General features: G+C 43.2%; 2 protein-coding genes across 4 annotated transcripts in view; both read right to left on the bottom strand.

Annotated features, from left to right (window-relative positions):
- Positions 1–23,006, bottom strand: part of LOC115099811 (cytosolic carboxypeptidase 6-like) — a 1,627,912-nt gene that overhangs the window by 545,320 nt on the left and 1,059,586 nt on the right. The gene's annotated exons all lie outside the window — the stretch shown is intronic.
- The window catches only part of BEND5 (BEN domain containing 5), an 88,803-nt gene that overhangs the window by 22,719 nt on the left and 43,078 nt on the right, over positions 1–23,006 (bottom strand). For all 3 annotated transcript variants that reach the window (XM_029618504.1, XM_029618505.1, XM_029618506.1), the window contains one exon: positions 3,260–3,408. In XM_029618504.1, coding sequence (XP_029474364.1) covers positions 3,260–3,408 — 149 coding nt within the window. The remainder of the gene's footprint in view (positions 1–3,259; positions 3,409–23,006) is intronic.

Here is a 23,006-nt window from a genome sequence, read left to right as displayed (position 1 = left end):
TAAACACCTCTATCATATCCCCCCTCAGCCGTCTCTTCTCCAAGCTGAAAAGTCCTAACCTCTTTAGTCTTTCCTCATAGGGGAGCTGTTCCATTCCCTTTATCGTTTCCATTCCCTTCCTCTTTTCCCCCATTCCAGGCAAATACTATACAGTAAAGTTGTAAAGGTAAAATACAATGATGAGGTAGGAGCCTGTGTGAACAGCATCCTGCCCCTGGGGCAGACAGGAAAGTTAGAGAGGGGAAACTAGCATTTTAAAATGCTCAGACAGTGTTGTAAGATTTTGAAAGAAACACACTTAGATAAGAACCTTAAGGCCTGTTTAATCTGAACAGAAGAACATAAACGCCATGCTGGATCAGACCAAGCTCAGATGAGCCCAGCATCCTCTCTGACAGTGGCCAGTATGGGCACAAATACCTGGCAGATCCCAAAAAGTAACTCACTTGAAAATTCACTGGTTTGTGAACAATTACCACACACCTGATGTCCATTCGTTTGCTGTTCAGGTGATATATAATTTAATATTTCTACTTTGGCTGAAAGAAAAATGTGTAAGATCCTGAAATATTTTTGTAGTCTCAACTCAAGCTAGTGTTTTTTTTTTTTGTTTTTTTTTTTAATGATCTTCACTTTCTCATTCAAGTTTTCTGAATATTTCAGTATGATTTTCAAATGAGTTTCCTCTCATGTAGGTTGGTATGTAAGGAGTAACTCTCTATTGGCAAACCTTGCCTTCTCTTAAATGCCCTCTTAATAGCAAACAATGACTATCCTCTCTGTAAAAATCCCTCCATTAATATATGCGCCTGAAACTTGAAATCTTCATCTGAAGAACAAAATCACCATAGTCTCAAGAATTGTCCTATAGGCAAATTAAGTTGTAAGGAACAGGGATGGAAACTTTCAAACCATAATAAATTATTTTGCTCTTTAATTTTCAAAAATAAAAATATTGCTCAGCCGGTTTTGTGTAACTGTTATATTTATATCCAAAACTGGTAACTCCAACTAATTCGTGTCCAGTGTGAACTTCAAATTACAACGAATCATGGAAAATGTGTGGCCATTAAGCATGTGGCAAGTAAACACAAACAGGTGAATTTTTAAAAGACTTATGCATGTAAATGTAACATAATATCATAGCAATTTTCAAAACCCAGTTACATGGGTAAAGTACATTTACACATATAAAAACAATTTTAAGAGTATAAATCCTTTTGAAAATGGCCCCCATTGTTAGCAAACAATAGAAGGCTTAGTCTCAACATATTACACTGAAGCATCACATAGACTGCTCCACAGCGTGGGTGATTTATATGCTTATTTGCCCATACGATTTAATCTATGTGGGGTGAACTAAACGGGCAGTAAAAAATAACACTGAAGCTGTGTCAGCACAAAAAATTACGCGTACTAATGCTCCAAGTCATGTGATTTTGGAGCTCTGAGATGGCGAGTAATAGACTAAATACAAGCTTCTTGGCATGGAGGAAAGACACAGAAGCTATTTAATGTATGAGAGCAATACTGAATATACTCTTTGGATACCATCCAACCGAAGGATTTAAATATAGAAGTAGAGTGGTACTCATTGTTATACAATTTGTGATCAATATTTTGGATGCATTTGACTTATCAATAAAGAACATCATCTTCATTGCCCAATTGGGAGAAGCCCATATGGTTTTATGTGATTAGAGGTTTGCATATAAAATAAATGTGGTGCAATCTTTTTACAGAAACGCTGAATGAAGGAACATGGACGCAGGATATTAAGACTCTGAAACCTGTACCATGTTGGGTTCTGGGTTTCACCATCCTTTAAAGCTAAGTGCAAGTTTATTGTTGAAATAAGAATGGGGGAATTTGTTGTGCCAATTGCCCAAGAGAAACTGAAAAAAGGATACAATGTTGGTTTTACATGGACAAAACAGACCTAGTTTTAAAGCAGAGTGGTAGAAAAAGAAATGTGCAGTTGAAACACACAGATTGCATTTATGAGGGCCCATATAGGCATATAAATGTATTCGTTTGTGATACAGCATTTTCTGTGCAATTATAACGTAAAAAAAACCCAGGCAAACTAGTGAACTGCAGTGGAGATTAGGAACTTGACAATTCTGCATCTGCCATTGCCTTTGCTTTCCTGCCTGTCTCTTTAGTATCACGTATATCATCCACATTTTCCCAGTGTCTTGTTTTCTGCCACCATTTAAACTTGATTTCCTTGTCCTTTGTGGCCTTCTGCACATCTTTCCAGTACGTCCCTCGTTGATTTTCTCTTTCAACCACTGCTAGTATTTCTCATCTCACTTGGCAGTACGTATCCCAATTCTGTTTCTGACAGTTTTTTGCCAATTGTTCAGTGGCAAGCAGTTTATAATCTGAATGCTTGAAATATTCAACAAAAACAAGGAATGAATCAGACTGCTCTGTGCCTCTGATGCCAGAATAAAGGGAGACACATTAGGACCCTCCTTGTATTTTTTTTTTTCAGCCTCAAAAGGACCTAACTTGTAAGAGGCATGGTCTTGTGGTTCAAAAAATAGATTCACATGTCAAAATATAAAAGATTCCTGGTCTCTGGGGTCTTATTTATAGTTTGCAAATACTGACTGTTATATTCTCAAAGCAAATCATGCCCACAAGTCATGACTGCTAAGGAATATAATTACATGCAATAATTATATTAGTGGGCCTCAAACTTTGTTGCTTAATGAGCTTAGGTCAGCAATAGGAGAACTATACCCAAATATCAACTTTAAAAAAAAAAAAAAAAAATCAATCCCATTTTATTACGTGGTTTGAAAAAAATCGGTTAGGTAAGAGATAAAATGAAGACCTTAAAGTCAAATGAGGTTCCTGAGCCTCAGGCTGAATACCAATGAATAATAATTATATGGATCAAATTTCATGGTTACATTTAATGATACAATTTGACACTTACATAGCATCTTGCATACATCACTATACAAAGTAATTTATATAGCTGCAATGTCCCTTCCCTAAAGAGCTTACAGAGTATGAAGGGAAATGAGCAAGTTACAGGGTCTTGCACAGCATCACTCGTGGTCTGTGCTCTAACCACTAAGCTACACTGCTAGCACATCAATGTTGAAAAGTAGAAAAGTAACTACAATATGAATGCAAGTGCTGCAAAGTTCACAGGTCCATAAACCAAAAATTGCTCTTAAAAGATCTTTACTATTTCAAAGGCATAGTCTGAAGGTGAATCATATTTATTTACAAATAATACCTTTCCATTTTCTAGAGTATACTTGTCCATTATTGGGATGACAGCAGGATAGTAAGATGAAGTATTTGCTTCCTCTTTGAATGTATTCCGAAACTCAGGCACAGGTTCATGGCTTTCTGATTTTATTTTTTCCAGCTCAATGGCAGGACCTATGTAGTTAAGAGAAAAAGAGCTGTCTACTAAACCAAAGAAAATGAAAAAATGTAACTTATCACATGCTTCAATTACAACACAAAGGGGGTTGGAATTGTTTAAACTAAACAAATAAGATGGATTAAAAAAGAAAATGAATAGGGACAGCTGAGTGAGCTATCAGAAAAATGATGAACAGAGGGACAGTGCAATTTGCACACAAACTCACAAATTATTCTGGGGTGGTCAGATGGTTTCTTAAATATGTCCATTTGGTCCTTTATATTTAACTCATATTTAAATACACTTTAAGGAGGCGATTTTCAAAGGGTGACAAGATGAAAATGGATCAATCTCCATATGAAAAGTGAAGTGGAAGCAGTGCTTATTTATGCAAAAGCACCTAAGAGGAAAAACGTTCTTAGTTAGCTGGCCCGGTGGCAGTGCCGTGCACTGGAAGGCGGAGAGCATAGCTTTGATTGCCAGGTCGGGTCTTACACTCCCCAGGTTGGTCGAGGCTGGGAATGCTGACGGGTCCCAGTCATCGCACAATTCCAACACCTAGCGAACAGTCTGAGAGGCTATGCCTGCAAGGAGCCCTGGTGTATGGCCCCAGTTGAGGACTGTCTGAAATGACTGGCTAAGTGAATCAGGTCGAGATCTAAAAAACAGAGGGAAAATCCCCAAGTAGTTGCAAATGATGGCTCATGGAGCTATAGCCCCACATAGGACTGCTTCAGTTGAGATGGATGTCTACAGGAGTAGGACCCTGCTAGACCAAAAGAAAAGCTTATACATTGCTCTCTTAAATCAGCTCTCACTCAGCCCCTCAGATAGTGCAAATTTAATTTGCAAAAAGACACAGAGATTGCGAATACAGGGATGCCATGATTGAGAAGAGCTGGACCAAAGAACATGTTGTACAATCACCACAGTAGTCTCAGGAGCCAATACAATTATTGTTTGCTTGAGTCTACATGAGCCAGGCTTAGAAACAATTTTAGATTCCTGCTCTCTATGGGTATGGCTATTACATTCATTAAATGAGCTTTCTATAGGTTGGAAAACCATAAGGACACTGCTCATCAGCGTTTCTTTGTAAGGATCTGCATCTTACAATTGAGGGACTCCGGATCAGAGCCAGCAAATGCTAATCAGGCTTTACTACTGCGACTGGAAAATTACCCTGGATTACTACATAGAGAGACTACCTTTCGAAAGCTCTGCTGCCTTCATCATAGCACAGCTCTTGAAAGCTAGTCGCAGATGTATTGAGTAAGCCCAATAAAAATGTCTTGCTTACAATTTAAATGTACTGACCCTTATTTCTACATACTCAAGTGAACTAATATAAACTTTGCACACAGACAGAGCTATTAAAAAAATCAGAAAACAACTGAACTATGCATCTCTCGTCTGCTTTCACTCTAAATGTTCAAAGAAAAAAAATCAGATCAAATGGATAATGCAATGTCTCTATTAAAGTAACAGAACTGATAGTAAAAACAAACTATACCGATTAGTGCTAACTCAAAGAAAACCACTATTTAAACTGCAAAAATAATTTGATGTGAATATATAAGGGATTTGGGGAATAAGATGGTTTTAGCAATGACCCTGCTTTCATGTATAAGTCAGATCATTTGATGCTGATACAAAGAATAAAAGACAATTATAAATAAGACACAAAACTGTACACTGAACTCATCCAAAAATTAGTCATAAATATAGTTTTGGAGACAAAAATGACAATTATTGCATGTAGACCTACATCATGATAGGTTAACGATGAAGAGTGGCACAGTTATCGCATTATGGCATGTCAATCAATTACTACTTTTTTTTCTCTCTATGCAAGAAAACGTTACAAGAAATAAGCAGTTACCTTCAGGCTGTGAATGTGAATCAGTAGTTCCAGATCAGACCTGTGAGCTAGCAAATCACTCTGGGGAATCCACTGAGGGTCTCAGAGTGCCGCTGTGATTCTTCAGTATAAAAAGTTGTGAACCTATTTTAGAAAATGCCTCCTAGAGTCACCTTTGAGCAAACAAACCAATATTGTATCCATATATTTTTTATGGAATGGCAGAACAAGTTTAAAAGCCATTTAGGCTTCCATGCCACCAAAATTTCACCATGTGACCTAAGTGATTTTAGGCAACTCTCAGGGCCAGATTTAATAAACATTTTTTGCATAAACACACCATGGGAGAAATCCCTTTGTACATCTGGTCCTTAGTGCTACAACTAATCCATATTTGGTAGCTAATAAGATGCTTTTAAGAATATCAACTCAATTGACTTCTCAGGAAACTAATACGCACAAACTTATACTTAGCATAACTTGTCAATACATGACACCTGCCTACTAAGATCAAGTACTAAATTATTTTTCACAATAAAAAGCCAAATGCACTAAGCATTTTTCACATAGGGCCATTAAGGTCCACCAAGTCTTACTATCAGAAACATTTTTCTATAAGCACTTTTGTTAACTGATTTTTGTATGTGTGGAAATAAAGCAGATTTGCTTACTTGTAACAGGTGTTCTCCTAGGACAGCAGGATGTTAGTCCTCACACATGGGTGAGATCATCAGATGGAGCCCTGGCACGGAAAACTTTTGTCAAAGTTTTTAGAACTTTGTACTGGCACACTGAGCATGCCCAGCATGCCACTATCCACACGTCCACGTGGTGTCCCCCTTCAGTCTCATAACACAGAATTAAGAAAAATAAAACAAACATAGCGAAACCCAACTCCACGGGATGACAGGCGGGTTTCATGAGGACTAACATCTTGCTATCCTAGAAGAACACCCGTTATAAGTAAACAACTTTGCTTTTTCCTAGGACAAGCAGGATGGCAGTCCTCACGCATAGGTGAATACCAAGCTATAGGCTGCTCCCAAACTTTACTAAACCCGCAGACACCTAACCTGGTGCCAACAGGCACAACAACTGCGGTGATGTGGAGAACAGAGGGAGACAGCCTGAACCCGAAAAAGGGCCCTAGGCAGGGTTGGGTCTTACAGTTGAAAGAGAATCCGTAGAATAGATTGGCTGAAACTGCTGTCGTGTCAGCCTTCTCTGTCCAAACAGTAATGGGCAGCGAACGTATGGAGAGAACCCCACATTGCAGCTTTGCAGTTCCTGGCTATAGGGGCTGCTCGCAAGTGGCCCACCAAAACCGCCATGGTTCTGATGGAGTGAGCCTTGATGTGGCCTCCAAGCTGAAGGCCCGCCTGTGTGCCAGCCAGCTTTACAGTGTTTGCTTGGTGACCGCAACTCCCAATCTACAATCTATTCTTGTCGAATGAGATGAGGAGCTGCATAGATTGCATGTGATCTGCTGTCCATTCGAGGTAGAAAGTCAAGGCTCTCTTGCAATCCAAGTTGGGCAGAGCCATTTCATCCCAGTATGAAAGAGGCCTTGGAAAAAAAAAAAAAAAAAAAGGAGGAGGGCAGGACATTTGACTGATTAAGATAAAAATCAGTCAGCACCTTAAGCAGGAACTTAGAGTGAGTACGGAGAACCACCCTATCATGAAAGAACTTCGTATAGGCCAGATACGTCACCAATGCCTTAAGCTTGCCGACTGTGCTGCTGAAGTAACCGCAACCAAGAAGATAAACTTCCAGGTCAGGTACTTCAGATCACAGGAGCACAGTGGCTCAAAATACTCTCGCATGAGCTGAGCCAATACCAAATTGAGGTCCCAGGACAAACAGGAGGTTGCAGGGTAGGCTTCGGCTGAAGCAGGCCCCACATGAACCGGCCCACTATGGGTTTCATAAAGACAGGTGAACTATCAACACCTTGGTGGTAGACCCCGATGGTACTCAGGTGTACTCTGAGCGAGTTGGTCTTCAGAACAGCATCAGAAAGGTGCAACAAATAGTCAAGCAACCTTGGAGTGAGACAATTCTGGTCGCAGCATCTCAAAAAAGATATAATTGCGATGGAGAAGGTACAGAGAAGGGCTACCAAAATGATAAGGGGAATGGAACAGCTTCCCTATGAGGAAAGACTAAAGAAGTTAGGACTTTTCAGCTTGGAGAAGAGACGGCTGAGGGGGGATATGAAAGTACGCTGGATTTTATAAGATACGCGCGTAGCCGCGCGTATCTTCTAAAATTCTGGATCGGCGTGCACAAGGCTGCCGATTTTGGGCAGCCAGTGCGCGCCGAGCCGCGCAGCCTGCCTCCGTTCCCTCCGAGGCCGCTCCGAAATCGGAGCGGCCTCGGAGGGAACTCTCTTTCGCCCTCCCCTCACCTTCCCCTTCCCTTCCTCTACCTAACCCACCCCCCCCCCGGCCCTATCTAAACCCCCCCTTACCTTTATCCATGGATTTACGCCTCCCGGAGGGAGACTTAAATCCACGCGCGCCAGCGGGGTGCTGGCGCGCCGAGACCCGACCCGGGGGCGGTTCCGGAGGGCGCGGCCACGCCCCCGGAACGCCCCCGGAACGCACCGGGCCGGCACCACGCCCCCGGTCCCGCCCCTGAAACGCCGCGCCCTGCCCCCAAAACGCCCCAAAACACTGAGGTCCTGGGGGGCTTGCTACCACTGAGACTGCAGGGTCCACTGAGCCCTCTGCATGTGTAAGTGAGCCAAAGGAGTAACATGGACAGATGCGGCCATGTGACCCAGTAAGCGAAGCAGAAGTCGGGCAAACAACTATCGGCTTCGTCTGATTAGACTTGCCAGAGATGCCAGAGTAAGCGCTTAATTGTGAGGAAGAAGGGCATGGGCCTGGGACATGTCCAGGCGGGCACCAATAAAGTCCAGCTGAGGTGGCAGGGAACCAAGATGGCCGACCAGTAAGACGCCACGGAGGAGCTCTCTCTCTATGAACTTCGTACCTAGTTGGCGATTTCCTTGAATTTGAAGTGCCTGGAGGATGCCGCATACCAAGCGTAAGGCGAAGCTTAAGAACATTGTTCCTGAAAAAGAAGATAACGTCCAACAGGCAAAAATAGAGAGCTTCTTTGCGTCGACTCCCAAAGCACCGGAAGCGAGGGTCGCAATGGGAGAGATCTTGGAGCTCGGGTCTTTCTCAATGGCCAAAACAATAATCGCTGAGCCCGGGGGCCCTGATGCCATCCCTGCCCGGAGGAGTGGACAGAGAAAAGCTGCCAAGTCCCACAAGAGAAGGAGGGATTGGGACGGTGACCCCAGATCCGGGCGGTGAAGGCAGGGAGAGTGCGTCGGAAAAAGATGAGAGAACTCCGGTAGGAAATATAGTTCTCTCTCCTAGGACCCCCCTTATGGCCTATTCACATATGTCTCAGAACTCACCAGCTCCAATACACCTACACTCAACGAAACAAACTCCAACAAAAGATGCGAAGAACTAGCTCGCTATTTCAAGCACAAAATCGACAACATTCTACTTCGCTTCCCTGCCAACCCCACCCCCCTCACCCCACTCCCCAATGACAAAAAGATCACCCTTGAATTTTTCGACCTTACCACTAACATGGAAATAGAGGCTATTCTAAAAAAGATGAAACCCGCCACCCACTCCTCAGATACCATTCCCTCAAAAACCCTCCTCTCTATCACCCCCGCCATCACCAAACCCATTACAGACCTAATCAACTGCTCCATCACCGCTGGCAGCCTCCCAGACCCACTCAAATTGGCCATAGTCAAGCCCCTTCTAAAAAAAACCTACCCTTAACCCAACAGACCCTGCCAATTACCGTCCGATTTCCAATCTCCCTTTTTTATCCAAAGTCCTTGAGAGGGTAATCAACAAACAACTGACTGATTTTTTAGAAGATCATAATATCCTCCACCCTCTACAGTTCGGTTTCCGTAAAGCCCGAAGCACTGAAACCTTACTACTGGCCATGACAGATACCATACTTAAAGGTATGGACCATGGAAACTCATACTTACTCGCCCTACTAGACATCTCAGCTGCATATGATACAGTCAACCATCAAATTCTAATGACCCGCTTAGCAGAAATAGGTATCACCGGCACCGCCCTCACATGGCTCTCCTCCTACCTCACAAACAGAGAATACCTCGTAAAAATCGACAAATACGAATCTTCACACATACCTATCACACAAGGTGTCCCCCAAGGATCCTCCCTATCCTCCACCCTCTTCAATATTTATCTCTTACCGCTATGCCACCTCCTCTCCAACCTAGGCCTGAAATTTTTCCTATATGCAGACGACGTACAGATTCTCATACCGTTTCAAGGGTCCATAAGCAAACCTTTGCAACACTGGGAATCTTGCCTCACTACCATAAACACGCTGTTATCTGAGCTCCATCTAGCTCTAAATACATCCAAAACAGAATTACTCGTCATCTCTAATCAGCCTGAACGTTTTACCCTCCCCATGCGACAGAACAATCCTCAGAACACAACCACAGCCCTCTCCCAGCCCCAGTTTGTAAGAGACCTAGGCGTCCTCATAGATCAACACCTAAACTTTAAACCCCACATCAAAGCTCTCCTAAAGGGAGGTTTCTATAAATTAAACATCCTAAAAAACCTCAAACCCCTCCTCCACACACACGATTTCCGCACTGTCGTACAGACCACCATGCTCACAAAACTGGACTATTGTAACTCCCTGCTAATAGGACTCCCTGCCACCACCATCAAACCCCTGCAGATTCTACAAAATTCCATGGCCAGAATCATAACAAGTACTCGTAAAAGGGACCACATCACCCCCATCCTAAAGGACCTACATTGGCTGCCCATCTCCTTCCGCTCACAATACAAAACCCTAACCATCCTTCACAGCTCCCTTCATAAACACAACCACACCTGGCTTGATGAGAAGCCTCACTACCGCTCCTCTGACCGACCTACAAGAACAGCCCACACAGGCACTCTCCACACACCATCCCTCAAATCAGCACATTCATCTCATACCAGAGGGAGAGCGTTCTCCATCGCTGGCCCCACCCTCTGGAACTCCCTCCCCACCCTCCTACGCCAAGAGACATCACTCCACAATTTCAAGAAAGGAGTCAAGACATGGCTCTTCCGACAGGCCTACCCTGACACAAACCAAACATAAATTCTTCCCTCCAGCCCCTCCCTGTCTCGACCATCCTCCGGCTGCTCCCCCCCTCCGTCAGACCCACCCCCTACCCCTCTTCACTCCTAGTCACCTTCCAATCCTTTGTCTCCCAACCGCCCCCTTCTACCCCCTACACCCCCGTACACCTTTCAATCTCCCTCAAATAACCTTTCTCCGAATGAACACCTTAGCCCAAGTAATACTGGTGGCTTTCAAGTCCTCATGAGTCCCTCCTTAAGTAAATGAAACCTGTACTTAAGTTACTGATACCTATACTCAAGTTAATGAGACCTGTGCACTCCGTCATCTGTACATAGTTTCCCTCTATTCCTATAGTTTTCATTCCTTTACTTCTCTTCTCTCTATCTGCCTTTTTTCTCCTCTCTTCCCCATCCCCACATTGTTAATTGTTATTGCCAGTTATTTATTTACTATCATTACTATAAATATTGTTTTATCGTTACACTGTATTTTCCACCTGAGTTCATTGTAAACCGGCATGATGTGCTGCACGAATGTCGGTAAATAAAAGTTAATAAATAAATAAATAAATGGCTTCACCGGAACACAACATCGAGGTTAACATACTGACAGAAGTATTAAATATTATTCCAGGAACTGTGTTTACTATTAGGAAGCCACCAGTTGTGACTCTAGATACTGTCTGGAACGCGTTAATATCTAGAGTCTGCAATTTCGTCGTTAACTAAGGCATTTCTAGAAACAAGTAAAAAAAAGGAGTGAATACAGAGAAGATTGTCCTTCAACAACAAGAAAAGATTGAGAAAGTTGATATGAAAGTAACCTCGATGGAGAAAATGCAAACAAATTTAAGTCTGAAAATATGATGGGAAAAAAGTTTGAGAGAATTGAAAACTCCCTCAGATTTTTAAATCTGAGAGTAGTTAATTTCCCTGTTTTGAAAAAAATATCGCCGGCTGAATCATTTAAAGTATACCTGATGGAAGTTCTTAAAATCCAAAGGAGGTGATGCCAGTGATTACCAAAGCCTTTTTCATTTCACAAAAACCTTTGAATATAGGAAGTATAGAAGCAAGGGAAGAACAATCTATGAACATTACTGAAATTCTTGAACTATCTACTCAAACTGAGATTAAAATAAGGGAGACTATGCCGATACCATTTGCTTTTGAACACGACAAATATGGTATTAAAATTCTTTTTCAGACATAGGATGATTAAATACTATGGACAGAATGTCTGGATCTTTCCTGATATTGTACGATCCACCCAAGAGCGTAGGAAAGTCTTTTTTGCAGATGAGATTGGAAGTGATAAATCGGGGGGCTACTATGATTCTGAAATACCCATGTAGATGTATAATGAAATATCAGGAAGAGACATATATATTTCTAGAGCCGGAACAGCTTAGGGGGCTTTCTAGATGAGAAATCTGGAAGTGTGTAAAAGGGTAATGGGATAGTCTTGTCTTATAGTGAGGTTAATTTCTTATGATTGAAAAGTTGATTGGGCTCCATATTTCCTGCAAATATCTTGGTTCCAAAATTACCGTACACATTGAGAGATTTATGTTAAGAATGTTTATAACATATTTTACCATTATGTTAGTTGTATTACTTCTGAAAATAAGATGTATAAATTCTCTATTCTTTAAGTAAATGATATTGTAACATATCTGAAAATGCAAAATTAAAAATAAAAACGTCCAGCTGAGGCGATGGGGTGAGATGGGACTTCGGGTAGTTGATGAAAAACCCAAGGGACTCCAGCACCTGAATGGTCAAGTGTAGGGAGCGAAGCAGTCATCCAAGTAGGGGAACACGCGTACCTCCAGATGGCAGATGTGTACACCCACTACTGTCAGGCATTTGGTGAAGACTCATGGGGCCGAAGCTAAGCTGAATGGTAACACCATGTACTGGAAGTGGCTGTTGCCCACGAGGAACCGTAGATACTTCCCATGACTGGAGAAGATCTCGATGTGGGAATATGCGTCTTTTAGGTCGAGGGAGCAAAGCCAGTCCCCTCTTTGCAGGAGGGGAATCATAAGTAGCGAGACCATCTTGAACTTTTCTCTTTGCAGATATTTGTTCAAGGTCCTCAGATCCAAGATGGGGTGGAGCTTCCCTGTTCTCTTTGGAATCAGGAAATATCTGGAGTAGAATCCCTGCTCTGCTGATGCAGCAGAACGGGTTCTACTGCTCCGGCCATTACAAGAGCGGAAGACTTTATCCAGAGGATTTCCTGATGCAGGGACTGGCCCCACAATGAGCAGAAGGGAGAGTCTGCGGGGACACCCAGGAAGTTTAACCGATACCATCGATGAATGATGGACAGGACCCACTGGTCCGAGGTGACTTGTAGCCAGCGGTCCTGAAAGACCGTTACCGATCCCCAACTAGGGGTCCTAATGTCGAGAGTACGGTCACAGGGCTTATGCTCCCTCCTAGCCAGTCAAAACCCTGTAGCGGGGCTTTGCTGAGGTCTGGTGGTCCGCTGCTGTCCAAGGCGACCCCTAGAACCCATTCGTGGCATACAAGCACGTGAAGCTGGAGTGTAATATTTCCTCTGGCGATAAAAGGATCTCCTGCTGCTCTGATGTGAGGACTTCCTGGCGGAGGTTGGAGGGTCCGATGTACTGGATGAGAGATTCTGGAGAGTCTCATGGTGATCCTTCAGCTGAGCCACAGCATCCTTTACTTTGACCCCAAACAGGTTCTGACCAGTACAGGGCAGGTCTGCGAGGTTTACTTGGACCTCCAGCTGGAGGTCCGATGCTCAGAGCCACGCCATTCTATGAGACCTGATGCCCGCTGTTGCCACCCTAGCTGCTATTTCAAACACATCATAGGTGGAGCGCATCTCGTGTTTGTCACAGTCCAAGCCTTGCTGGGCAACTGCCAAGAAAGCTTCCTGCTGTTGCTGGGGGAGGCGCTTGGACAACTCTTGAACTTGCTTACAAAGGTTACAAGTATATAGGGTTATGTACAGCTGGTAGCAGGCAATCAGGGCGATCAGCATAGCGGTCGGGTACACCTTCCTACCTAAGGCATCCAATGCCCGGTGTTTCTGACCTGGAGGCGCAGAAGCGTGGGTGCGGGAACGCTTGGCTTTCTTGAAGGCAGACTTCACCACCAGTGACTGATGCGGGAGTCCCTCGGCTTTGGCACTAAAGGCACCATGGGCACAGATGGCACCAGGGATTGGACTGTCCAAAACTGGGCATGGAACCAGGCCCCCCGACAGTGCCCTTGGCCATGAAGCATTGTATTCCTCCAAGGAACCCACAATGGGGATGATTCCGGAGGGAGGAGGACCTGATGGCTGCTGGAGGATCAAGGGAACCCTGGGCGCCGGTAGCTGCTGCATGGGCAAGACAGCCAAGAGGACGTTGAGGTGCTCTAGCAGCAATATGAGCATTGCAGGGGCAGGCTCAGACACCAGGGGAGGCACCGGTGGAGCTGGCAGTTCGATACCTTGAAGGGCTTGGAGCACCACCTGCTGCACCCCTGCAGTCCAGCTCCTCCTGAAAGTCCGCTGAAGATAGTACGGATGGAGGAGGAAGAGGAGAAAGAGGCATCACTGGAGCTTCCTTGGAGCCTCGAGGAGGCTCAGTGCCCAGAACCAATACCAGTGGGGAAAGCCTAGGACTCCCGGGTTTGATAGAGGGCGATGCCTCCTGTCCGCAGAGTCGCTTGGGGGGGGGGGGGGGGGGGGGGGAAATCATGGTGGTCACCGGTGCCAACCCGAGCCCGGTACAGTGCAATTACAATGATCGGTGATGATACTTCTGAGGTTTTCCACAGTGCTTGGCCCGGTCTTTCCCCGGCACGGAGGGTGGAGACTATCCCAATTTCCTGGAGTGTGATGACACCAATGAGAGCCTATCTTCGGCTCCTCCTTCCAGAAAGGGTCCCAGTGGGGGAGCAGACACTGATGGATCCATGTCCATCTGTTCCTCCCCGGCCCTTGGGTGTTGAAGCGCCTGAAGCCGGAGTTGACGGATCAGACTTTCTAGATCCAAAGACCTTCTCCATCTTGTCTAACCGGGCCTGATGAACCTTATGGGTCATTTGATCACAAAAATGTCACCTCTGGACATCATGCGTCACCCCCAGTCAGAGGATATAGACCTCGTGCAGATCCGTAATGGACATGGTCCACAGGCACTGGGTACATCGGCAAAACCCAGACGCCATGAAAAAAAGCCAAAGAGCAGTCAACGACCGGCAGCCACCGAAGAGCGGCACTGTTGGGGGGAAAAAAAAATGTATCATGCCGCCCTATAGAACCACCAATGAAGAGAAGGGGGACCCAGTGCAGAAAAGCCACAAAAGAACCGGTAAAAATAATTCGAAAGAGAGCAGAGCTCCACAATTGCAAGGTAAAAGCTGCACAGAAAAGAAGAGATTGAAGGGGAACCCCATGTGGATGCGTGGATAATATCCTAAGTATATGACCAGAAGAGGTATTATACTTAGGATACTGGGCATGCTCAGTATACCAGTCAAAGTTCTAGAAACTTTGATAAAAGTTTTCGTGCCGGGGCTCCATCTGATGATGTCACCCATGTGTGAGAACTACCATGCTTGTCCTAGGAGAAAGGTCAATACATAAAAATGATATAAAGTGATACCTTCTTATTGGACTAACTTAATACATGTCTTAACTCCTGAAAGCTGGTCAAGAAATGTATTACCTTTTTTATATTTGTTTCTTGAGATGTCATGTATTCAAGTGGACTAGCATGGAACCATATAGATATATGCAGATAGATAAAAAATGTTTTTAAATACTAGGGTGTAAACCTTAACCACTCACTTGCTATAAAAGACATGTATCATATAATCAACAGATGGAACCTGAATGGCTCTACTAACATATGGCATACAACTTCTTATCTCCACGCTTTCCTGCCCCCCCAAGTTGCCTTTAATCGCTGCTTTGGTATCTCAGGTTTCTTTCTGGCCCTCTGTGTTTCAAACCTCAGTCCTACTAGGGAATGAGACAAAAAATTGTCATTGTTCAGCACCTACCTGAGTGCCGAAAAATGACTTAATAAAAAAAGGTAGGAAGTCCAAGATGAAGTGGAGGTCTTCGAAGACTTATTTGATATACTTGATTGGAAAATCCTGAAGATGTGTTCCTAGCTAATTCAAACACACTTCTCAACATCGGATCTAAGTCTAAGGTATTCATCAAAGACCTCAATGCTCACTCTCAGATGGGATCTCTCTCTCCTTCAGCAATAGTTTGTCACTGATCAAGTCAGCTTCCCAGGAGTCCTTTTCTACTGTTTGAATTTGCTTTGCATACCCTAGCTTTAGCCCAGCCCAGTCATATTTCCCTAGATGATCCATGATTTTATTCTCCGTCATCCTGCTGCTTCAGTAGCCTATAGGAATTTGCATTGTAACATGTAGATCATATCTATTAAACAACAAAGATTGTAACCTGTTATTTGAGCAACAGTGGCCTGGCAAGCTTAGGATATTATCAGATAATAAAACAGCTACCGTCTAATGATGTCTGCTAATGCTAGGTTCAACTTGGAAAATATGCTCATGACCTGTTAAAGAACAGAAATGTAATGAATCACAAGAAAATAAACATTTGGTCATGAAAGAGTGGTTTACTAAAACAAATCTTTTCAACTATGATGTCAACAACTTCATATTCTGGTGTGGGAAATAAGATATGTAAGAGGGAAAGTGACACCTACTATCTGCAAATAAGGCAGAAGTCAACAAGATCTGCCTTTGAATTCATCATTCCACAAGAGAACACCTTGTATTGAAATTCTAGAGCAGTTTTCCAAGAGGATTGTCTTTCATTTATCAAATTCTTAGTAATCAATTAAGCAGTTGTTTCATGTTTTATATGTGCAAAAGTCTAAGATGCCAATATTTGGCACCATTTCTTCGACCAAGTTTGCACTTAGCTTGAAAAATAGTTGAATTTGAAAATCCCGCCACGCTAACCAATCCCAAGTTACCCAAACAGCTTTTTATCCACTTAAGTTATCCAGTTAATTCAGGGTAGAAAGGAACATTCTAGTTCAAAGTCTGCTATCCCACTAAATTAACTGGAAAAATGCCGATTTTCAGAACTATCCAGCTAACAATAGCTAGATAACTTTAGGCCAGCTGCTGTCAGCCAGAAAAACTTATCCAGCTACCTTTAAGATAGCTGGCGATATTCAGCACATCAGTGCCACTAAATATTTCTGCAGAGTTAGCCGGAAATAGCCAGATAGAGGCTAAATATGGACCTCTAATAATTGTTTAAAATAAAAATATTAGAGCACAGGAGTGTAGAGGGTTTCTCAAAGTTTCCTCTGTCCTTGAATTTAAAATGTTTACAAGACAATATTGCAGACTTTGCATGCAAAAATTTGACTTTTAAGTGCAAACAGATCATTTTTATAAGCAGGCAAGTAGTATAATATTTATTTTTTTGCATAGGGATTGCCGATTATTGTCTATCAATTTCTTGTGTGTGGAAGGGAGCATGCCTTATGAAATGATTGGAGAACATTTTTGAGAGAAGTTGGTGATACATTTGTAATAAAATGTGGCTTTATTGTTTTGTACTTGACCAGTTAATATGAGAACATATACATATTGGATCTTATTTGTGGTTACAACTCATAAGGTATATCCAAAAAAGTAAGTCTATGGGGGGGGGGGGGGGGGGGGGGGGGGGGGGGGGAATCTGCAGCCCAAGTTTTTAACCATAACCCTGTTTGCAGAGATTTGGTTGAAAAAGACATACTTAATAATGATGTGTTCCAATTCTGGAAGATGTACCTCAAAAGAATTTAGACAGATTGAGCTAGTTCAGGAAGGGCTACCAAAATGGTACACAGTCTGCACAGGAAGCCTAATAAAATGAGATTTAAGGCCCTATATATGCCTCACAAGACAATGGAGATGGGGAGGAGGGTGGAGGCAGTTATAATAGAGAGACATTAAAATGCCTCAAAAGATAAAAATAATACACAAAGGAAAAAACATTGTTTTTCAATGAAAAGGCAAGAAGTCATGAGCTAGAAGCTCCAAGAAGGTAGACAACATTTAAAAATATTTAACAGCTAGAATGATTGATGCATAGAAAAATGAAGATAAAAATCAGTAACAAACACAAGAAAACAATAAATAAGAACCTATGGATCAGACTTAGTTGTGAAGACATAATGGGTTTATGGCACTGGGCAGACTCGATGGGCTTTCCGGTCCCCAAAAATGAATGGGGAGCTATACACACTTAGACGTAGCCTGATAGTCCTTCATAGAGAATCCTGATGGATCCTGTGGCCCAGATTAGATCAGAGGTGTGGCTTGGCCAGTAATAATGCCTCACCTATATGAATTGAAGATAGCACAGAGGAGTGTAAAGGTTTAGACAGAACTACCAGCTTCAAAGAGAGACAAACATAGAACCTTACCATTTCCTGCTATCTGGGGCACCTCTTTGGTGACTTTTGCCAACCTAAAAATGCCAATCTTATCAGAGTCCAAAGAAAAGATGAGAATTATTACCAGAGGAACATGCTGAGAGGAATGTTCATAAAGCTGGGCCCACACCCTAACTAGTAGCTGCATGGAGTTCTCTGGGCCGTCCTCAGGCCTTCGTGCTCTGGGAAGGATCTGCATTCCTCTGAACACTAAGTTCCTGCTCCAAGTGCAGGTGATGGCGCTCTCGTAGTTGCTGCATATCCTAAGAGACAGCCCACACCACTGGGGCAACAGATTACAACTCAAGGTATCCAAGTAAGACAGATCTCTGCTCCCTTGCAGACCCGAGTGCCTTACTCATTGCCCTGCCGGAAGAGCCTTTGTAGTCATGTAGAAATCTCACCCCCATATTTCCCTGGCCAGCAAATACCAATCTCTGCTCCCTTTCAGATCTAATACTACAGTATTTGTTTATTTATTTATTGCATTTAGAATCCGCATCATCCAACAAGCAGATGAGCAGAGAACATCAGTAACATTTACAATAAAACCATAATATAATACAACAGTACTAAATTAAACAAAATAATTTAACACAGACTTACTTAAAAGGCCTAGCCTTCAATTGTTTCCCCCAAAAATAATGTCCTTAAAACAATATCCAGAGCATTCCACATTACTGAGCCTATTATTGAGAATGCTCAATTCTGAGTCTCTTGATAACTAAAATTCTTAAAATCAGGTACAATTAACTTTTTTCGATCTGCAGAACGTAAAGGACGAACATTGATATAAGCCTGAACCAATTTAGCCAATGGGTATCCCTCTATATTCACTGCCTTAAACAACAAAGTTAGAATTTGTTTTAAGACGTTATCAGCCACTGGTAACTAATGCAGTCATTCTAATCTTGGTGTAGGCTCGGGATACTTGCGCCGCACATTCTGGACTAGTTCTAACATCCTTAACATCACCCCTTTGGCATTCGCACATAAAGTGCATTACAAGAAATCGATCTTACTTACAACAAAGGCTTAAGAGAAAAATCCATTATCGATAATAAAGGATTCAACTGCCAAATCAGTTTTAGCCACCATTTGTATATGTACCATTGACAATCTGGAGTCTAATATAACCCGTAAATTTTGGGCCTCATTTACTATAGGAATTTCCAAATCCCCTAACTTAATTTCCTGCATTCTACTGGTACAAGTCTGACAGCTAATTCTCAACACCACTGTTTTTTGTTTTTTTTAAATATTTAAGACTAATTGTAATTTCCCAAACCAGATACATACAGCCTCCTAACACTCATGTTTCTAAATTGCCTCTCAGGAAGAGCACCATCCTTGTCACTCTGCAAACAGAACTGCAGATTGTCAGCATATATGCTGTAAATCACATTCAATGAACAAATTACCTATGGAACATAAATATTAAAAGGAAAGAAGAGAGAGAAGATCCTTGAGATACCCCAGCCTTGGCACACTGAAGCTTTATCACCAATCACTATCAGTTAAAAAAAGAAGAAAATCATGTTAGCACTGTAGCTAATATCCCTATTGCCTATAATTGCTGCAGGAACAAATCATGATTAACTGAATCATCAGCCGCAGTGATATCCAGTTGGATTAACATCGAATATCTAGTTCATACTGCAAATAATCAACTATAATATTGACTGAAACTAATTTGATAATCTAAAATATCATTATCTTCCAAATACTGATTAAGTTGCAAAGCTACCCACTTCTATAAAAAAAAAAAATCTTTCCAACAGTCAAAAGATTTGAATTGGGTGAAAATTAGCCAGTTCTAATCGGATTAAAGAGGAATATTTTATTATTGGGCGCAAAATTGCCCATTTAAAAATTTTAGGGACATTATCCTCAATCAAAGAGTCATTCACAATGTGTCGTATCATTGTTAGGGATTCTGATTTTAGATGTTTTTATAAATTTAGGTGTTTACTGGTATTTTTGCAGCACAGTATTGTTGGGTACAAATTCCAGTTAAATCAAATATATTCATTTGTGCAGCTGAGGAGTTGTTGGCATGGGAAAGGCACAAATCAAAGCAGAGGATCCAGGATAGGCAAAGGAGAGGTGAGCGAGTAATAGGGGAAGTGGTGTTTTTTTCCTAAAATCAGAAGCACTAAATTATTTATTTTATTTGAAACTTTTATATATACCGACCTTCATTTGCATATCACATCGGTTTACATGGAACGGGTATAACCTAACTTTAGAAGATTTGCAAGGAACAGGTAGTAATAAAAACGATTAATAGTTTATGGAAAAGGGAAAGCCACTTCGCAAACAAAAACCGTAACTGGGGTTTAAACGTTAAGAAAACAAGGAATAAATAAAGGTAGTGTGTAAAAGTAGAAGGGAGGTAATCAATGATAAAAAACAGGGAATAAATGAACATGGTGTGTAATTATAGTATAGATATCACCATTAATGATCCAAAATAGAAAAGGATCTGTCTGTGAACCCAATGATTTCAACTGGGCAATTATTTTAACCCATTGCTTTCATCCATCAATTTAAACTCAACCCACTTGGGTGTCTTATAACTGGACAACACGCTAAGCAACCATTGGAAAGGGATTCTGGATTGTTAAAAGGTTCTGTTCAAAATAATCTAAAATCTCACCATTAACCACCTCTATGGTTTCTTAACCATGGATTTAACAAGGGCAAACCACTCACTAGGTTGACTCAGTGATTTACTAACAGCTCGATCCAGTATCGTCCGCTCGAGGATTGCCCGTCTGTAACGTGCTCGTAGCGCACAATTCGGGCGCGCAAGGCAGTTCGGCGATACAGTCTCCAGTTTCACGCGTCCGTATCGCTTTTGAAAACAGACGCATAACCCTTTCCGCACCCGGCATGTAAATGAACGAAAAAGCTGTATAATGAAGGAATTAGCTATTCCCCTGCGATACTGTAACGGGCGCTGATATTATCTCCTCCGTAACCCGCTGTTCTGCCGCGGCCTTAACCTGCTAGTTTACCGCCTCCCCCTAGTAGGAGTTAGTGTAGTGTAGTGTAGGGTAAAAACATTGCTTACCCGCCCTGGTCCCGTCCGGTCTCCTGCAGCCCCGTCCGGACCGGACAGGGCTGCAGGAGACCGGACGGGACCAGGGCAAAAAAAAACAAAACGAAAAAGTAGCAAGGCTCGGGCCTGCTATGGTAAGTGTAAAAAGTGTAAAAAACAAAAAACCTGTGTGTTATATAAAAAAATAAAACAATTTTAAATACCTGTCGGAGGGCCGTGGGTCCAGGCGGCCGGTGGGCGGCGGGCAGCCATCAGCGGCATCCGGTAGTCCCTTCTCCCTTCCTCCCTCCCTCCCCTGCCTGGATGAGCGCCAAAATCGCACGGGCGGGTCGGCAGCGGGGGGGTGGCAGCAGGATCCGGGAGCGGCGGGTAGGCAGCAGCGGGGTCCGGGGGGGTAGCGGCAGCGGGGTCCGGGGGGGGGCAGCGGCAGCGGGGTCCGGGGGGGTGGCAGCGAGATCCGGGGAGCCAGCAGCGGCAGCATGTTCGATCGAGCAGGCAGGTAGATGGCAAAGTAAAGATGGCCGCCTGCACGGGAAAATCGTGCAATTGGCCGCTGAAGACGTGACGTCACGACGTTTGGCGTCACGGGGTGTGACGTCACGTCTTCAGCAGCCAATTGCACGATTTTCCCGTGCAGGCGGCCATCTTTACTTTGCCACCTACCTGCCTGCTCGATCGAACATGCTGCCGCTGCTGGCTCCCCGGATCTCGCTGCCACCCCCCCGGACCCCGCTGCCGCTACCCCCCCGGACCCCGCTGCTGCCTACCCGCCGCTCCCGGATCCTGCTGCCGCCCCCCCGCTGCCCCCCCCCCCCCCCCCCCCGCTGCCGACCCGCCCGTGCGATTTTGGCGCTCATCCAGGCAGGGGAGGGAGGGAGGAAGGGAGAAGGGACTACCGGATGCCGCTGATGGCTGCCCGCCGCCCACCGGCCGCCTGGACCCACGGCCCTCCGACAGGTATTTAAAATTGTTTTTTTTTTATATAACACACAGGTTTTTTGTTTTTTACACTTTTTACACTTTTTTACACTTCCTGGTGCCTGTCATTTCAAATGTCATTTGAAATGACAGGTACCAGCGCACCCAGGTTACTGTATAGGCGCTGTTACAGCGCCTATACAGTAAAATGGGTTGCGCGGGCATAACCCTTCCCTAACGCTTCACAGCCGCGGCATGCATTTGCATGCGATTAGAGGAGAGTATCGGGGAGTTAGTGAAGAGAACTGTGCGTGCGGGGAGGAAGGGTGCGCCTGACACTACCTCACTGTTTTTACCGCGGCCTTACTGGATCGAGCCGTCAATTTGCTCAAAATAAAAAATACCTCTCACCTTTTTTAGTTCATTTTTATATTTAAACAAATCCAACAGGCCAATCTATCAACTTCTATCCCACTCTTCCTCAAGCTTACATATAAATTTCTTTTTAATACTTAATTTGAAGGTATACTATGGAAATTGTCTCTTCCCTACCACTACTTTATGTTTAGGGGCAATTTTATCATATATTATTTGTAATTAAACCGAATCGCTTGTCAACCTTTCCAAAGTCGTAGTAGGAGAATCCAGCCCAAAACCAACTTGCTCCCATTCCAGCCTAAAATTGTGAAATTTCAATCCTAGGACACATGAGTTTCACCCTTTTACCCAAACTTAACCCATAACCGATCACTCAAAACTTCCCAGTGATTGCATAATGATCAAACCATAATGCTGGTCAGACCTTTAACTGTGTCAGTATCTGTTGCATACATGACTCCTCCAAGCAAAACAATAAATCTATGGTGTGTCCCAATCTGTGTGTTGGATCCCTAATCAGTTGCTGCATACCTAGCATAGCCATTAGATCTAAAAATTGTGATGTTATTGTTGATCATACACCTGCATATTAAAATCACCTGTCAAAATAATATTCTTTTCCTTCAACACAAAACTCATCAAGCCATCAAAAAACTACATTCCTCAACATACTAGAAGGACAGGGGAAGCATATACTACCCCAGTTTGGACATTTAAAACCTTAATAACCTTCTACTGTTCCAGCTGCCTTCAAACA

Source organism: Rhinatrema bivittatum, chromosome 10 (assembly GCF_901001135.1).
Source record: "Rhinatrema bivittatum chromosome 10, aRhiBiv1.1, whole genome shotgun sequence".
In the NCBI taxonomy this organism is placed as follows: domain Eukaryota; kingdom Metazoa; phylum Chordata; class Amphibia; order Gymnophiona; family Rhinatrematidae; genus Rhinatrema; species Rhinatrema bivittatum.
This window is presented reverse-complemented; position numbering and strand designations above follow the sequence as displayed.